The sequence below is a fragment of the Salvelinus fontinalis genome, chromosome 15, assembly GCF_029448725.1.
Source record: "Salvelinus fontinalis isolate EN_2023a chromosome 15, ASM2944872v1, whole genome shotgun sequence".
In the NCBI taxonomy this organism is placed as follows: domain Eukaryota; kingdom Metazoa; phylum Chordata; class Actinopteri; order Salmoniformes; family Salmonidae; genus Salvelinus; species Salvelinus fontinalis.
Genome location: NC_074679.1, coordinates 4,251,757 through 4,270,347, shown reverse-complemented (window position 1 = coordinate 4,270,347; position 18,591 = coordinate 4,251,757). Strand labels below are relative to the sequence as shown.

The 18,591-nt window shown below is 44.7% G+C and overlaps 1 protein-coding gene across 1 annotated transcript; it reads right to left on the bottom strand.

The window, feature by feature from the left end:
* Nucleotides 1–2,581: 2,581 nt before the first annotated feature.
* LOC129811290 (tetratricopeptide repeat protein 9A-like) lies at nucleotides 2,582–9,239 on the bottom strand. The gene is made up of 3 exons (XM_055862470.1): nucleotides 8,087–9,239; nucleotides 6,885–7,067; nucleotides 2,582–5,471 (listed from the first exon to the last, which is right to left on the bottom strand). The coding sequence occupies exons 1-3, from the start codon at nucleotides 8,562–8,564 to the stop codon at nucleotides 5,389–5,391; spliced, it is 744 nt and encodes a 247-aa protein (XP_055718445.1). The 5' UTR covers nucleotides 8,565–9,239; the 3' UTR covers nucleotides 2,582–5,388.
* Between the last annotated feature and the right edge of the window lie 9,352 nt (nucleotides 9,240–18,591).

Below are 18,591 nucleotides of genomic sequence, written 5' to 3'. Positions count from 1 at the left end.
CTTCAGACAGACTGGTTCTAGTGACTTCAGACAGACTGGTTCTAGTGACTTCAGACAGACTGGTTCTAGTGACTTCAGATAGACTGGTTCTGTTCCATCTAGTGACTTCAGATAGACTGGTTCTAGTGACTTCATATAGACTGGTTCTGTTCCATCTAGTGACTTCAGATAGACTGGTTCTAGTGACTTCATAGACTGTTTCTAGTGACTTCAGATAGACTGGTTCTGTTCCATCTAGTGACTTCAGATAGACTGGTTCTAGTGACTTCAGACTGGTTCTGTTCCATCTAGTGACTTCAGATAGACTGGTTCTGGTGACTTCAGATAGACTGGTTCTGGTGACTTCAGATAGACTGGTTCTGTTCCATCTAGTGACTTCAGATATACTGGTTCTGTTCCATCTAGTGACTTCAGATAGACTGGTTCTGTTCCATCTAGTGACTTCAGATAGACTGGTTCTGGTGACTTCAGATATACTGGTTCTGTTCCATCTAGTCGACTTCAGATATACTGGTTCTGTTCCATCTAGTGACTTCAGATAGACTGGTTCTAGTGACTTCAGACAGACTGGTTCTAGTGACTTCAGACAGACTGGTTCTAGTGACTTCAGACAGACTGGTTCTAGTGACTTCAGATAGACTGGTTCTGTTCCATCTAGTGACTTCAGATAGACTGGTTCTAGTGACTTCATATAGACTGGTTCTGTTCCATCTAGTGACTTCAGATAGACTGGTTCTAGTGACTTCATAGACTGTTTCTAGTGACTTCAGATAGACTGGTTCTGTTCCATCTAGTGACTTCAGATAGACTGGTTCTAGTGACTTCAGACTGGTTCTGTTCCATCTAGTGACTTCAGATAGACTGGTTCTGGTGACTTCAGATAGACTGGTTCTGGTGACTTCAGATAGACTGGTTCTGTTCCATCTAGTGACTTCAGATATACTGGTTCTGTTCCATCTAGTGACTTCAGATAGACTGGTTCTGTTCCATCTAGTGACTTCAGATAGACTGGTTCTGGTGACTTCAGATAGACTGGTTCTGTTCCATCTAGTGACTACAGATAGACTGGTTCTGTTCCATCTAGTAACTTCAGATAGACTGGTTCTGTTCCATCTAGTGACTTCAGATAGACTGGTTCTAGTGACTTCAGATAGACTGGTTCTGGTGACTTCAGATAGACTGGTTCTGTTCCATCTAGTGACTACAGATAGACTGGTTCTGTTCCATCTATCACGGTTGACAACTCCATTGTGTCCTCCTCCCAGAGTGCTAAGAACCTTGGCGTGATCCTGGACAACACCCTGTCGTTCTCAACTAACATCAAGGCGGTGACCCGTTCCTGTAGGTTCATGCTCTACAACATTCGCAGAGTACGACCCTGCCTCACGCAGGAAGCGGCGCAGGTCCTAATCCAGGCACTTGTCATCTCCCGTCTGGATTACTGCAACTCGCTGTTGGCTGGGCTCCCTGCCTGTGCCATTAAACCCCTACAACTCATTCAGAACGCCGCAGCCCGTCTGGTGTTCAACTTTCCCAAGTTCTCTCACGTCACCCCGCTCCTCCGCTCTCTCCACTGGCTTCCAGTTGAAGCTCGCATCCGCTACAAGACCATGGTGCTTGCCTACGGAGCTGTGAGGGGAACGGCACCTCCGTACCTTCAGGCTCTGATCAGGCCCTACACCCAAACAAGGGCACTGCGTTCATCCACCTCTGGCCTGCTCGCCTCCCTACCTCTGAGGAAGTACAGTTCCCGCTTAGCCCAGTCAAAACTGTTCGCTGCTCTGGCACCCCAATGGTGGAACAAACTCCCTCACGACGCCAGGTCAGCAGAGTCAATCACCACCTTCCGGAGACACCTGAAACCCCACCTCTTTAAGGAATACCTAGGATAGGATAAAGTAATCCTTCTAACCCCCCCCCCCCCCCCCTTAAAAGAGTTAGATGCACTATTGTAAAGTGGTTGTTCCACTGGATATCATAAGGTGAATGCACCAATTTGTAAGTCGCTCTGGATAAGAGCGTCTGCTAAATGACTTAAATGTAAATGTAAATCTAGTGACTTCAGATAGACTGGTTCTGTTCCATCTAGTGACTTCAGATAGACTGGTTCTAGTGACTTCAGATAGACTGGTTCTGTTCCATCTAGTGACTTCAGATAGACTGGTTCTGTTCCATCTAGTGACTTCAGATAGACTGGTTCTGTTCCATCTAGTGACTTCAGATAGACTGGTTCTGTTCCATCTAGTAACTTCCTACCTAGCCTTGTTGCAGTGTGCCGCTGAATGCGTCTCAAATGGCACCCTATTCACTATGGGCCCTGGTCAAAAGTAGTGCACTTTTGGCATATGGCACCATTTCAGACACTGCTAAACCAGTCAGTTCAATAACCAGGCAGCTCAATAACCAGGCAGCTCAATAACCAGGCAGTTCAATGACCAGGCAGTTCAATAACCAGGCAGTTCAGTAACCAGGCAGTTCAATAACCAGGACGTTCAATGACCAGACAGGCTCATTATAATCTATCTCACCATGACAACTACCAAGAGGAGAAGGTTTGTGTGGAGTCATCCTCTCACTCAGCTCAATCAATCAATCAAGTTTATTTTATATAGCCCTTCGTACATCAGCTGATATCTCAAAGTGCTGTACAGAAACCCAGCCTAAAACCCCCAAACAGCAAGCAATGCAGGTTTAGAAGCACAGTGGCTAGGAAAAACTCTGCTCTTCTCTTCTCGTTCAGTTAATAGACTAATAAGTAAGCGATATTACCATAACAGAAAATGTTTCTATTTGAATGTGTTCTGTTTTGAACGATTGAAGTAATTTGAGAATTCAAAGTTTTTTTATTTTTTTATTTTGCAACCTCTCTTTAGAGAGAGCCATGGTATTAATTGATTTCTTCCCGAAATGTGATTGGTTGGCATGTGCTTTTAATCGTTTTAGAGCCTAATTGATGATACTAAAGCATGTGCAATACAAAAAGGCTGTAATCGAGAATATAAGTCAAACACCTTCCTAATGTAACAGTTGTGTTTTCTTAAAGATACTCTTGTAGAATGAATTTCCCTGCTTGCGTTTACAAACAAACAAACACACAATTAGCTTTGCTATTATACAATTAAAACAAATACAGAAAAGCATTTTATTTTATAAAGTAAGATAGCCTTTTTTCATATTCTGTGACATGCTTCTTTTTAAAGTGTCATGACATTTAGCAAATATGTGCCCTTACAATGTAAACACGGTTATATTCAATCTCTAAATATAGTCTTTACATATCTATTATAGGTCATGGTAATACCCATGTATTAACGTGACTTGCCAAAGATTTTAAAATCTAAATAATCTATAAATATAAAAACAAAAACAAGTGTTAGCTCAGTGTTAGCTCGGTTTCTAACAGTGGGAGGTTGGGGAAAAAATGATTCCTTAGCCTCGTTTATACCTCGGGGCTTCCGAGTGGCACAGCGGTCTAAGGCACTGCTTCGCAGTGCTAGGGGCGTCACTACAGACCCGGGTTCGATCCCGGGCTGTGTCGAAAGCCGACCGTGACCGGGAGTCCCATAGGGCGGTGCACAATTGGCCCAGCGTCGTCCGGGTTAGGGGGAGGCTTGGCTGGCCGGGATGTCCTTGTCCCATCGCGCACTAGCGAGTCCTGTGGCAGGCCGGGGCGCATGCACGCTGACACGGTCGCCAGCTGTACAGCGTTTCCTCCGACACATTGGTGCGGCTGGCTCCCGGGTTAAGTGGGCAGTGTGGCTTGATAGGGTTGTGTTTCGGAGGATACATGGCTCTCGACCTTCGACCTCTACCGAGTCCGTACAGGAGTTGCAGCGATGGGAAAAGACTGTAACTACCAATTGTCGGAGAAAAAGAGGTAAAAAATACAAAACATACTAAAAAACCTTTTAAAAAATCCAGATCCATCTACATTTGTAAGATATCCAGACAAAATGTCTGTCAGAGGCCGTGTCTAGACTTGACAGTTCATGCAGCTTTAGTATTCTGATTCATGAAGCCAGCAAACACGTTCCTCACATGCTAGGAACGTATTTCCTCCGACGTTATAATGAAAAGGAAAACCTCTCGGTCCCAAAACACACGTTTTCTGGAGACTTGTGGGAGGAGTGCTGATAACGTCGCCCAATGTGTCTCGGTTACGTCCAGACTGAGGAGAAATCTGAACACAATCCTGAAGTGGTCAACCAGATATGAACACAATCAGACCACAAACCCGTCTTTTCAATCCGAACTTCGTATTCTGATAGCAAAAGTCACATGTAAGTGTCAAGTGTAAACACGATCTGGACTACCTCCGGAGAAGATCTAATCACAATAACAATGGGATTTTAATTGTCTACACCTGTCTAAAAATGTGGGCAACATCGGAATGTGGACAAGATCTAGACAAAGAACACATGGTAGAACCGGGTATAAACGGGTCCCCGAGCTGTTAGAAACACATCTTGTGTGAAGGAGGGGAGAGCAGGTGCTAGCCTAATTTATCCAGTCACAGTAGAGTCACTTTACAGCCAAATGCTTCACGCAGTGTTTTCTGTTACTCTGTCACCATCGGAAGTGTTGTTGGCCTCATTTACACGTTGTGCAATGTTTTGACTGGCAGTGCTGTGCATTATCCATCTGACTCCATGTTGACCAACTTTAGTCACAGACATAAACTTTGAAGATATTGACCATCGCCGAACGGCAGCTGCACCGTTTCAGTTTGCATCAACTGTTTCTCTATACGACATATAGTCGTTTTGTGTACAAGTAGTAAAATACACCCATTGGTATGAATCACATACTTGTCAGGAAGAATAAGAAGATGAATAAAAAGTGGCTGTGCATATCTGTAGATATCCTTTAAAAACACCAAGGCCGGGATTCAATCCAAGCATGTGTAACGGATGTGAAATGGCTAGCTAGTTAGCGGGTACGCGCTACTAGCATTTCAATCAGTTACGTCACTTGCTCTGAAACCTAGAAGTAGTGTTGCCCCTTGCTCTGCAAGGGCCGCGGCCTTTGTGGAGCGATGGGTAACGATGCTTCGTGGGCGACAGTTGTTGATGTGTGCAGAGGGTTTCTGGTTCGCGCCCGAGGTCGGGGAGAGGGGACGGTTTAAAGTTATACTGTTACACACGCTTGTACAATGCAGCTTTTAAAAAGGTAATGTTACTGCATTTTCAGATGTTGCATTCAAGGTAAGCACTGCAGATGTCGGCTCAATTGGAAATTACCAATAAAATGTCAAGCGCGGTTTCGGATTGAATCCCGGCACGAGACTCGCGGTGTACTAGGTCTGGCTGGCACATGAAGAAAGTACACATTTTACGTGAAGTGAGAAGTGAGTTAGTGATTAAAACAGAAAGTGAGTTGGTTGGTTGTTTATGTGGTCTCTTTCTTCTCCTTCTGGGCAGAGCGACGGATCTTCATCTCAGTCAGCTGGATGTAACGGAGAACGTTGGTGTCTGGAATACAAAGACAGAAAAAAACGTTCTTTATTATCTTCTGTTCAAGCGGGAGACATGTGATTTCCATCCACTTGGGGTCAAATGTCAAATTAATTTAATTGTCGTGACTTTACTTTAATTCATCTGATGACTGTTATTTATCTAATCAACTAACTACTAACTAATCATGTAACAATTAACTCATTAGGAATTTGGGGAAGAAGTGGTTTAACGAGCTACCACCTCCCGAATTAAACTCTAAAGAAATATTAGTTAAATATTGATAACAGTCATTTATTAATCATTACCTCATATCAGTCTCATTCTGAACGTCGCAGACTTCTTGAATCCGCAAGAACCCCAGCCTTTTCTAAATTATTCAGTTCTACACAAAATGTATTTAATTATTTATTTTACTAACTAATAACACAGAATACACATACACACTTACATGAGACAAAAGTCCCTAGTGGACTGACGAGATATGACGGCTTGTTACACAATGGAGAAGGGGTGGGGAAAGAGAACGATAGAGAAACATTTATCGTGGATACATTCTATTACTATACTCACTCTGTTGAGAGTTTCTAACCATTTCCAACCATTTCCAACCATTTCCAACCATTTCTAACAATTTCCACGTGTAGCCACAGCTGCACGCTTTCCCGTCTTAGAGTTTCAACCATTTGTAACGTTTAGCTCACGCTTCATGTCTGCATGGTAATTCTTAGCGAGTCCTTTTAAGCACTCTGGTCGAAAAGGTCGCTTCCATCACACTGACACGCTCTTATGACCTCGTTCGGGGGCGTGGCTTAGCTAAATGTGCAACGGACATGAAAACTATGATCTCGTTAGAAAACTCGAATTACATTAATATCTTAACAAAAATAGTTTCATCGTTCTTCATATTTCCTACACAACGTAAAGCATGTAAACCTGGCATACACAGTGTGAAAGCACTTCAAGTTACCCTATTTTTCGTTATACAGTTTTTAATAGCATCACAAAATGAAGAAGAAATATGACATGATTATTCTTTAGATCCCCACGGACCATTCTTAACATTCTTAACTTATGAAATATTGTCCCGAAGTTCCCTCTTTGGACGTTAGAGTTTTTGGGCGGCAGAATGTCTTTGTAACAAAGACATTCCAATCTTGATACTACAGACCAAAAGGAGTACAATTTACGATTGGCGTGAGGTGTCATAAAACCATCCCAGCCCCGTCTCTCCTGTGGAGCACTTGTTTCAGAATTGAGTGGGATTGATCAAATTGAATAATATATGAAATGTGCATAGGTAGAATCTCAATTGGATTCGTTTAATTCCTCAAAATCCTCTCCTTACCTCCTTTTGAAAAAGCTCAAATGTAATGGAGGAGGGGCAGCGAGTAGTCAGAGGTGGAATTGAGAAAAGGCCCTAATCCTCACCTGCTGGCTGTTGTTTGTGGGACTCCTTGAGGTAGTGTAGAGCCTTGTGGAAGTCTCCTAGGTGATAGTAGGCCACCCCAGAGCGGTACAGAGCCTTGAAGTGGTCCCCTTCCTTACGCAGCACCTTCAGACAATACTCCTTCACACGCTCATAGTTGACCAGCTCCATCTGCAACAGGCACGCTGGGAGGAGAGAGAGGAATGATCAAAACAAGGACAGGTCATTTGAATTTGGTCAAACAGGAATTCAGTCTAAATGGCTACAGACAGTATGAATTTAAATGTCAATCTTCATGCTTAAGCTTGACAGCAGGCTTAATACAATTCTAAACAGAAGACTGGTGGTGTTGATGATGAGGATGGTGGTGGTGATGATGGTGATGATGATGATGATGGTGGTGTTGATGATGAGGATGGTGATGATGGTGGTGATGATGGTGATGTGGTGATGATGATGGTGGTGGTGATGATGGTGGTGATGATGGTGGTGATGATGGTGGTGGTGATGATGGTGGTGATGATGGTGATGTGGTGATGATGATGGTGGTGATGATGATGATGGTGGTGGTGATGGTGGTGATGATGATAGTGGTGGTGATGGTGATGATGGTGATGTGGTGATGATGATGATGGTGGTAATGATGATGGTGGTGATGATGATGGTGGTGATGATGATGATGGTGATGGTGGTAATGATGATAGTGGTGGTGATGATGATGGTGGTGGTAATGATGATGGTGGTGGTGATGGTGGTGGTGTTGATGGTGGTGATGAGGATGGTGGTGGTGGTAATGATGATGGTGATGGTGGTGGTGTTGATGGTGGTGATGAGGATGGTGGTGGTGATGGTGGTGATGAGGATGGTGGTGATGGTGGTGGTGATGATGGTGGTGATGAGGATGGTGGTGGTAATGATGATGGTGGTGATGATGGTGGTGGTGTTGATGGTGGTGATGAGGATGGTGGTGATGGTTATGATGGTGGTGATGATGGTGGTGATGATGATGGTGGTGGTGATGGTGGTGGTGATGATGGTGGTGATGAGGATGGTGGTGATGGTTATGATGGTGGTGATGATGATGATGATGATGATGGTGATGATGATGATGATGATGATGTAAAGCATTAATAAACCATTAAGTCTGCAGCCTATAATAAGCCCCTGTGTCTTTTCATAAAATAATGTCATGATAATCATGTACCTGCCAGACTGTTGTAACATTCCAGCTCAGCGTTCTCCATGGCACCTTTCTGCTCGTCTGTCAGGCTGTCTGGCTTGGTCATAGTAGGCAGCACAGAAGAAGGAGACTTAGAGCTGGCTTCAGGGTCTCCCAGCACCCGGCACAACCCCTTCATCTCTAATAAAGCACGGTGGTACTTGCCAATCGCCTCCCGGTACTTCTTATCCTTGTAACACTGTGTGCCTTGCGTCTTGAAGTCAATGGCGCGCTTCACAACGTCCCCGGGTTCGGACCGTCCGGAAAAAGGCGGTTTGACAGGTACACCGCCGTGCTGGTGCTGCCGGCTGCTATGTTGCTGGTGCCGGGCATCCCTTGGTCGATTAGCGGGAGGCTGAGCACACTGTTGCAGCTTCGGGGCACTACTGATGTTGAGGCCGCCCGTCACCGTTCCACCATCCACTCTAGAAATACCATCATACCCAGTCTGGTTTACACTCATCTTCTCGATAATAAATTACCTCGGCTGTTCGACGACCTTTACACTCAAATGATAGCCGACCCAATGTCTTGACTGTTTTTTCTAGGGGAAATGTATCGATTCAGTCCCGCGTCATGCTACCGCTGTATTCGTGCTGTCTTCGTGCATCCCCCAGCTATTTTCTTGTGTCGCAACGTAGCCTTGCGCTAGGCAAGACTGGTGCACGCACGCCTGGACCCTCACTCGCCCGCTATATATTTTATTTTCCAGTCTTCGGTGACAGTGGATTCGATCGTGCGTGCATCCGAACCTCTCTCTTCGTATAATCAGAATTATAGAATCTCTGCATGAGTTTCTTTCGACAGGCTGATGTGCGCACAGCCTGATGCGGTAACACCTCGCTTCAGAGCCTGTAGCCTGAATAGAGCATGGTTCCCCAGCAGGCGGCCCGAGGGTTTTATTTTCTGAGCAAAAATCAATACATTTCGTTGTTGGACATAAAACTACTTTAAAATCACCAGGAAATCGGCTCAAAGTGATTTTAATTTAGGAAATCTGTTCGCAAGTAGAGAGGGCCCTGTTCGCAAATCTGTTCGCAACTATTCCCACGAATAAATAGATAGGCATATGTGATCGTATCTCACTGTAAGACAGGATTGAAATGATTCTGTTTTTGTCAAATACTTGATCTGTTTGGGATTATTGCAGTCAACATGCAATTTACACATTATTTATAACTACGTTCCGGTCCCCCGAGACCATCTGCCCAAGGAAAAATCGTCCCAAGGTTGAATGTAAATTGGGAACCTCTGCAATAGACATTATCTCTCAGGCCCCTATCTATACTGTCAGGGGGGCCTGAGAGATAAAGAGCCTGAGAGATGGTCTGAACTCATCCCACCAGTAGGCGACAGCCTGAGAGATTGTGTCTGCATACACACCTCTCTGTAGCCTAACTCATTTTACATTGACAATGTAGACATTTATCAGACAATATTAACCAAAGGGATTTACAGTTAGTGCATTGATTTTAAGACAGCTAGGTGGGACAACCACATATCAAAGGTGTAACAAGTACACTTTTCCTCAATTAAATAGTTATCGACAAAGTCAGAGCTAGAAGGGGGGGGGGGTCGAGATGAGGAGGGGGATTATTTAAGATACTCTTTGAAGAGATAGGGTTTCAGGTGTTTTCGGTAAGAAGGGGCAGTTCCTCTTGCTGTTCATTAGGTAAGCACCATGGTCTTGTAGTGGACGTGAGGTTCGACAGGAAGCCAGTGGAGTGTGTGGAGGAGCGGTGTTGACATGAGGACTTCCCCGGGAGTGTAACGGTCCTGACCTGTTTTATGTTGTTTTTGTATGTGTTTAGGTCAGGGCATGTGTTTTGGGTGGGCAGTCTATGTTATCTGTTTCTATGTTGGTTTTGGTTGCCTGGTATGGCTCTTAATTAGAGGCAGGTGTTTTGCGTTCTCCTCTAATTAAGAGTCATATTTAGGTAGGGTGTTCTCACTGTTTGTTTGTGGGTGATTGTCTCCTGTGTCTGTGTCGATGTTACACCATACGGGATTGTTTCGGTTTGTTCGTGCGTTCTTTGTAGTAAGTACTTGTACGTTCGTTCTGCGTGTGTTATGTCAGTTCGTCGTATTAAGTCTGTCTAGTTTCGTTTTGTTATTTTGTTAGTTTATTAAAGTATAGTTTGTTTCGTTTGTCTTATAAAATAAAACTCATCATGTATTCACAACCCGCTGCGCCTTGGCTCGATCACTACTCCTCCTCTTCTTATGAAGAGAGAGAGGAACGCCGTTACAGAATCACCCACCATTCCAGAGCCAAGCAGCGGAGTAAATGGAGTAAAGGACAGGGCAACAAGGACTTCTGGACTTGGGAGCAGATATTGAATGGAGAAGGTCCCTGGGCTAAGGCAGGAGAGAATCGCCGCTCTCAGGAAGAGAGGGAGGCAGCTAAAGCCCAGGAGCGGAGGTTTAAGGAGGCAGCAAGGAGACGTGGCTGGAAGCCCGAAAAGCCATGGGAACAGCTGGAGGCACTGAGGAGAGCAGAGGCTACCGGAGAGAGGAACCGGAGCTATGAGGGAACGTGTCTGGCACGGAAGCCCAAAAAGCCCGTAAGTAATTCCCAAAAATTTCTTGGGGGGGGCTAGGAGGTAGTGGGCTAGGAGGTAGTGGGCCAAGGGCAGGTAGGAGACCTGCGCCCACCTCCCAGGCTTACCGTGGAGAGCGGGAGTACGGGCAGGCGCCGTGTTACGCAGTAGAGCGCACGGTGTCTCCTGTAGGAGTGCATAGCCCAGTGCGGGTTATTCCACCTCCCCGCACTGGTAGGGCTAGATTGGGTATTGAGCCATGTGTCATGAGGCCGGCTCAACGCGTCTGGTCTCCAGTGCGTCTCCTCGGGCCGGCATACATGGCACCGGCCTTACGCATGGTTTCCCCGGTTCGCCTACATAGGCAGGTGCGGGTTATTCCACCTCCCCGCACTGGTCAGGCGACCGGGAGCATTCAACCAGGTAAGGTTGGGCAGGCTCAATGCTCAAGAGTGCCAGTACGCCTCCACGGTCCGGTATTTCCGGCGCCACCTCCCCGCCCCAGCCTAGTACCTACAGTGCCTACACTACGCACTAGGCTACCTGTGCGTCTCCTGAGCCCAGTTCCTCCTCCACGCACTCTCTCTGTAGTGCGTGTATCCAGTTCGGTGCCTCCAGTTCCGGCACCACGCACAAAGCCTCCTGTGCGTCTCCAGAGCCCTGTACACACTGTATCTTCTCCCCCTACTAATCCTGATGTGCTTGTCCTCAGCCCGGTGTCACCAGTGCCGGTACCTGCATCAGGTATAGAGTGGGCTTTGAGAGTACAGTGTGCCCTGTCCCTGCTCCCCGCACTAGTAGGAAGGTGCTTATCCTTAGCCCGGTGCCTCCAGTTCCGGCACCACGCACCAGGTCTACAGTGCGCCGTATCCGGCCAGAGCCATCCGTCTCCCCAGCGCCATCTGAGCCATCAGTCTCCCCAGCGCCATCTGAGCCATCCGTCTCCCCAGCGCCATCTGAGCCATCCGTCTCCCCAGCGCCATCTGAGCCATCCGTCTGCCATGAGCCTGCAAAGCCGCCCGTCTGCCATGAGCCTACAGAGCCGTCCGCCAGACAGGAGCCGCTAGAGCCGCCCGCCAGACAGGAGCCGCCAGAGCCGCCCGCCAGACAGGAGCCGCCAGAGCCGCCCGCCAGACAGGATCTGCCAGAGCCGCCCGCCAGACAGGATTTGCCAGAGCCGCCAACCAGACAGGATTTGCCAGAGCCGCCAACCCGACAGGATCTGCCAGAGCCGCCAACCAGACAGGATCTGCCAGAGCCGCCAGCGAGCCATGAGCAGCCAGAGCCGCCAGCGAGCCATGAGCAGCCAGAGCCGTCAGCCTGCCATGAGCGTCGAGAGCCGTCAGCCTGCCATGAGCGTCGAGAGCCGTCAGCCTGCCATGAGCGTCGAGAGCCGTCAGCCTGCCATGAGCGTCGAGAGCCGTCAGCCTGCCATGAGCGTCGAGAGCCGTCAGCCTGCCATGAGCGTCGAGAGCCGTCAGCCTGCCATGTGCGTCGAGAGCCGTCAGCCTGCCATGAGCGTCGAGAGCCGTCAGCCTGCATAGACCTGCCAGAGTTCCTCAGCCAGGATCTGCCAGAGTATATCAGCCGGGATCTGCCCCTTGTCCCGGTGTTGCCCCTTGTCCCGGTGCTGCCCTTTATCCTGGTGCTGCCCCTTGTCCCGGTGCTGCCCCTTGTCCCGGTGCTGCCCCTTTTCCCGGTGCTGCCCCTTCTCCTGGTGCTGGCCGTTTATTTAGGGGATGTGAGTTTTAGGGTGGTCATTGGGAGGGGTAGACAGAAGCGGGGGGTGACTATGGTGGTGTGGGGACAGCGTCCAGAGCCGGAGCCACCACCGTGGTCAACTGCCCACCCAGACCCTCCCCTGGACTTTGTGCTGGTGCGCTCGGCGTTTGCACCTTGAGGGGGGGGTTCTGTAACGGTCCTGACCTGTTTTATGTTGTTTTTGTATGTGTTTAGGTCAGGGCATGTGTTTTGGGTGGGCAGTCTATGTTATCTGTTTCTATGTTGGTTTTGGTTGCCTGGTATGGCTCTTAATTAGAGGCAGGTGTTTTGCGTTCTCCTCTAATTAAGAGTCATATTTAGGTAGGGTGTTCTCACTGTTTGTTTGTGGGTGATTGTCTCCTGTGTCTGTGTCGATGTTACATCATACGGGATTGTTTCGGTTTGTTCGTGCGTTCTTTGTAGTAAGTACTTGTACGTTCGTTCTGCGTGTGTTATGTCAGTTCGTCGTATTAAGTCTGTCTAGTTTCGTTTTGTTATTTTGTTAGTTTATTAAAGTATTTACAGGGAGGAAGAGCAGCACCGTCTTGTCGAGGTTGAGCTTGAGGTGGTGGGACGACATCCAAGCTGAGATATCTGCCAGGAACGCAGAGATGGGTGTCGCCCACCTGCTGTCAGCAGTTATTTAGTCTATAGGTCTACTATTCAGTACCCAGTTATTTAGTCTATAGGTCGACTATTCAGCTCCACATCCAGACAGGTATTTAGTCTATAGGTCTACTATTCAGCACCCAGTTATTTAGTCTATAGGTCTACTATTCAGCTCCCAGTTATTTAGTCTATAGGTCTACTATTCAGCACCCAGTTATTTAGTCTATAGGTCTACTATTCAGCACCCAGGTATTTAGTCTATAGGTCTACTATTCAGCACCACATCCAGACAGTTATTTAGTCTATAGGTCTACTATTCAGCACCCAGTTATTTAGTCTATAGGTCTACTATTCAGCACCCAGTTATTTAGTCTATAGGTCTACTATTCAGCACCACATCCAGACAGTTATTTAGTCTATAGGTCTACTATTCAGCACCACATCCAGACAGTTATTTAGTCTATAGGTCTACTATTCAGCACCCAGTTATTTAGTCTATAGGTCTACTATTCAGCACCACATCCAGACAGTTATTTAGTCTATAGGTCTACTATTCAGCACCACAACCAGACAGTTATTTAGTCTATAGGTCTACTATTCAGCACCACAACCAGACAGTTATTTAGTCTATAGGTCTACTATTCAGCACCACATCCAGACAGTTATTTAGTCTATAGGTCTACTATTCAGCACCACATCCAGACAGTTATTTAGTCTATAGGTCTACTATTCAGCACCCAGTTATTTAGTCTATAGGTCTACTATTCAGCACCACATCCAGACAGTTATTTAGTCTATAGGTCTACTATTCAGCACCACATCCAGACAGTTATTTAGTCTATAGGTCTACTATTCAGCACCACATCCAGACAGTTATTTAGTCTATAGGTCTACTATTCAGCACCCAGTTATTTAGTCTATAGGTCTACTATTCAGCACCCAGGTATTTAGTCTATAGGTCTACTATTCAGCACCACATCCAGACAGTTATGAAGTCTATAGGTCTACTATTCAGCACCCAGTTATTTAGTCTATAGGTCTACTATTCAGCACCACAGCCAGACAGTTATTTAGTCTATAGGTCTACTATTCAGCACCCAGTTATTTAGTCTATAGGTCTACTATTCAGCACCACAACCAGACAGTTATTTAGTCTATAGGTCTACTATTCAGCTCCACAACCAGACAGGTATTTAGTCTATAGGTCTACTATTCAGCACCACAACCAGACAGTTATTTAGTCTATAGGTCTACTATTCAGCACCCAGTTATTTAGTCTATAGGTCTACTATTCAGCACCTAGTTATTTAGTCTATAGGTCTACTATTCAGCACCCAGTTATTTAGTCTATAGGTCTACTATTCAGCACCCAGTTATTTAGTCTATAGGTCTACTATTCAGCTCCACAACCAGACAGTTATTTAGTCTATAGGTCTACTATTCAGCTCCACAACCAGACAGTTATTTAGTCTATAGGTCTACTATTCAGCACCCAGTTATTTAGTCTATAGGTCTACTATTCAGCACCACAACCAGACAGGTATTTAGTCTATAGGTCTACTATTCAGCACCCAGTTATTTAGTCTATAGGTCTACTATTCAGCACCACAACCAGACAGTTATTTAGTCTATAGGTCTACTATTCAGCACCACAACCAGACAGTTATTTAGTCTATAGGTCTACTATTCAGCACCCAGTTATTTAGTCTATAGGTCTACTATTCAGCACCACAACCAGACAGTTATTTAGTCTATAGGTCTACTATTCAGCACCACAACCAGACAGTTATTTAGTCTATAGGTCTACTATTCAGCACCACATCGAGACAGTTATTTAGTCTATAGGTCTACTATTCAGTACCACAACCAGACAGTTATTTAGTCTATAGGTCTACTATTCAGCACCCAGTTATTTAGTCTATAGGTCTACTATTCAGCACCCAGTTATTTAGTCTATAGGTCTACTATTCAGCACCACAACCAGACAGTTATTTAGTCTATAGGTCTACTATTCAGCACCACAACCAGACAGTTATTTAGTCTATAGGTCTACTATTCAGCACCCAGTTATTTAGTCTATAGGTCTACTATTCAGCACCACAACCAGACAGTTATTTAGTCTATAGGTCTACTATTCAGCACCCAGTTATTTAGTCTATAGGTCTACTATTCAGCACCCAGTTATTTAGTCTATAGGTCTACTATTCAGCTCCACATCCAGACAGTTATTTAGTCTATAGGTCTACTATTCAGCACCCAGGTATTTAGTCTATAGGTCTACTATTCAGCACCACAACCAGACAGTTATTTAGTCTATAGGTCTACTATTCAGCACCACAACCAGACAGTTATTTAGTCTATAGGTCTACTATTAGGCACCCAGTTATTTAGTCTATTGGTCTACTATTCAGCACCCAGTTATTTAGTCTATAGGTCTACTATTCAGCACCACAACCAGACAGTTATTTAGTCTATAGGTCTACTATTCAGCACCACATCCAGACAGTTATTTAGTCTATAGGTCTACTATTCAGCACCACATCCAGACAGGTATTTAGTCTATAGGTCTACTATTCAGCACCACATCCAGACAGGTATTTAGTCTATAGGTCTACTATTCAGCACCCAGTTATTTAGTCTATAGGTCTACTATTCAGCTCCACATCAAGACAGGTATTTAGTCTATAGGTCGACTATTCAGCACCACAACCAGACAGTTATTTAGTCTATAGGTCTACTATTCAGCACCACAACCAGACAGTTATTTAGTCTATAGGTCTACTATTCAGCACCCAGTTATTCAGTCTATAGGTCTACTATTCAGCCCCCAGTAATTTAGTCTATAGGTCTACTATTCAGCACCACAACCAGACAGGTATTTAGTCTATAGGTCTACTATTCAGCACCCAGTTATTTAGTCTATAGGTCTACTATTCAGCTCCACATCCAGACAGTTATTTAGTCTATAGGTCTACTATTCAGCACCACATCCAGACAGTTATTTAGTCTATAGGTCTACTATTCAGCACCCAGTTATTTAGTCTATAGGTCTACTATTCAGCACCCAGTTATTTAGTCTATAGGTCTACTATTCAGCTCCACATCCAGACAGTTATTTAGTCTATAGGTCTACTATTCAGCACCACAACCAGACAGTTATTTAGTCTATAGGTCTACTATTCAGCACCACAACCAGACAGTTATTTAGTCTATAGGTCTACTATTAGGCACCCAGTTATTTAGTCTATTGGTCTACTATTCAGCACCCAGTTATTTAGTCTATAGGTCTACTATTCAGCACCACAACCAGACAGTTATTTAGTCTATAGGTCTACTATTCAGCACCACATCCAGACAGTTATTTAGTCTATAGGTCTACTATTCAGCACCACATCCAGACAGGTATTTAGTCTATAGGTCTACTATTCAGCACCACATCCAGACAGTTATTTAGTCTATAGGTCTACTATTCAGCACCCAGTTATTTAGTCTATAGGTCTACTATTCAGCTCCACATCAAGACAGGTATTTAGTCTATAGGTCGACTATTCAGCACCACAACCAGACAGTTATTTAGTCTATAGGTCTACTATTCAGCACCACAACCAGACAGTTATTTAGTCTATAGGTCTACTATTCAGCACCCAGTAATTCAGTCTATAGGTCTACTATTCAGCCCCCAGTAATTTAGTCTATAGGTCTACTATTCAGCACCACAACCAGACAGGTATTTAGTCTATAGGTCTACTATTCAGCACCCAGTTATTTAGTCTATAGGTCTACTATTCAGCCCCCAGTTATTTAGTCTATAGGTCTACTATTCAGCACCACAACCAGACAGTTATTTAGTCTATAGGTCTACTATTCAGCACCCAGTTATTTAGTCTATAGGTCTACTATTCAGCACCACAACCAGACAGGTATTTAGTCTATAGGTCTACTATTCAGCACCACAACCAGACAGTTATTTAGTCTATAGGTCTACTATTCAGCACCCAGTTATTTAGTCTATAGGTCTACTATTCAGCACCACAACCAGACAGGTATTTAGTCTATAGGTCTACTATTCAGCACCACAACCAGACAGGTATTTAGTCTATAGGTCTACTATTCAGCACCCAGTTATTTAGTCTATAGGTCTACTATTCAGCTCCACAACCAGACAGTTATTTAGTCTATAGGTCTACTATTCAGCACCCAGTTATTTAGTCTATAGGTCTACTATTCAGCACCACAACCAGACAGTTATTTAGTCTATAGGTCTACTATTCAGCACCCAGTTATTTAGTCTATAGGTCTACTATTCAGCACCCAGTTATTTAGTCTATAGGTCTACTATTCAGCACCACATCCAGACAGTTATTTAGTCTATAGGTCTACTATTCAGCACCCAGTTATTTAGTCTATAGGTCTACTATTCAGCACCACATCCAGACAGTTATTTAGTCTATAGGTCTACTATTCAGCACCCAGTTATTTAGTCTATAGGTCTACTATTCAGCACCACATCCAGACAGTTATGAAGTCTATAGGTCTACTATTCAGCACCCAGTTATTTAGTCTATAGGTCTACTATTCAGCACCACAACCAGACAGTTATTTAGTCTATAGGTCTACTATTCAGCACCACAACCAGACAGTTATTTAGTCTATAGGTCTACTATTCAGCACCCAGTTATTTAGTCTATAGGTCTACTATTCAGCACCCAGGTATTTAGTCTATAGGTCTACTATTCAGCACCACATCCAGACAGTTATGAAGTCTATAGGTCTACTATTCAGCACCCAGTTATTTAGTCTATAGGTCTACTATTCAGCACCACAACCAGACAGTTATTTAGTCTATAGGTCTACTATTCAGCACCACAACCAGACAGGTTTTTAGTCTATAGGTCTACTATTCAGCACCCAGTTATTTAGTCTATAGGTCTACTATTCAGCACCACAACCAGACAGTTATTTAGTCTATAGGTCTACTATTCAGCTCCACAACCAGACAGGTATTTAGTCTATAGGTCTACTATTCAGCACCACAACCAGACAGTTATTTAGTCTATAGGTCTACTATTCAGCACCCAGTTATTTAGTCTATAGGTCTACTATTCAGCACCTAGTTATTTAGTCTATAGGTCTACTATTCAGCACCCAGTTATTTAGTCTATAGGTCTACTATTCAGCACCCAGTTATTTAGTCTATAGGTCTACTATTCAGCTCCACAACCAGACAGTTATTTAGTCTATAGGTCTACTATTCAGCTCCACATCCAGACAGTTATTTAGTCTATAGGTCTACTATTCAGCACCACAACCAGACAGTTATTTAGTCTATAGGTCTACTATTCAGCACCCAGTTATTTAGTCTATAGGTCTACTATTCAGCACCCAGGTATTTAGTCTATAGGTCTACTATTCAGCACCACATCCAGACAGTTATGAAGTCTATAGGTCTACTATTCAGCACCCAGTTATTTAGTCTATAGGTCTACTATTCAGCACCACAACCAGACAGTTATTTAGTCTATAGGTCTACTATTCAGCACCACAACCAGACAGGTTTTTAGTCTATAGGTCTACTATTCA

Bases quoted from the DNA above. Each gene is read 5' to 3' on its own strand.
- LOC129811290 (XM_055862470.1), bottom strand. From the start codon at position 8,564: ATGAGTGTAAACCAGACTGGGTATGATGGTATTTCTAGAGTGGATGGT. The intron at 7,068-8,086 runs GTACATGATTAT...CTCTCCTCCCAG, and splicing joins ATGTTACAACAGTCTGGCAG to CGTGCCTGTTGCAGATGGAG. The intron at 5,472-6,884 runs GTGAGGATTAGG...TTTGTATTCCAG, and splicing joins CCACAAACAACAGCCAGCAG to ACACCAACGTTCTCCGTTAC.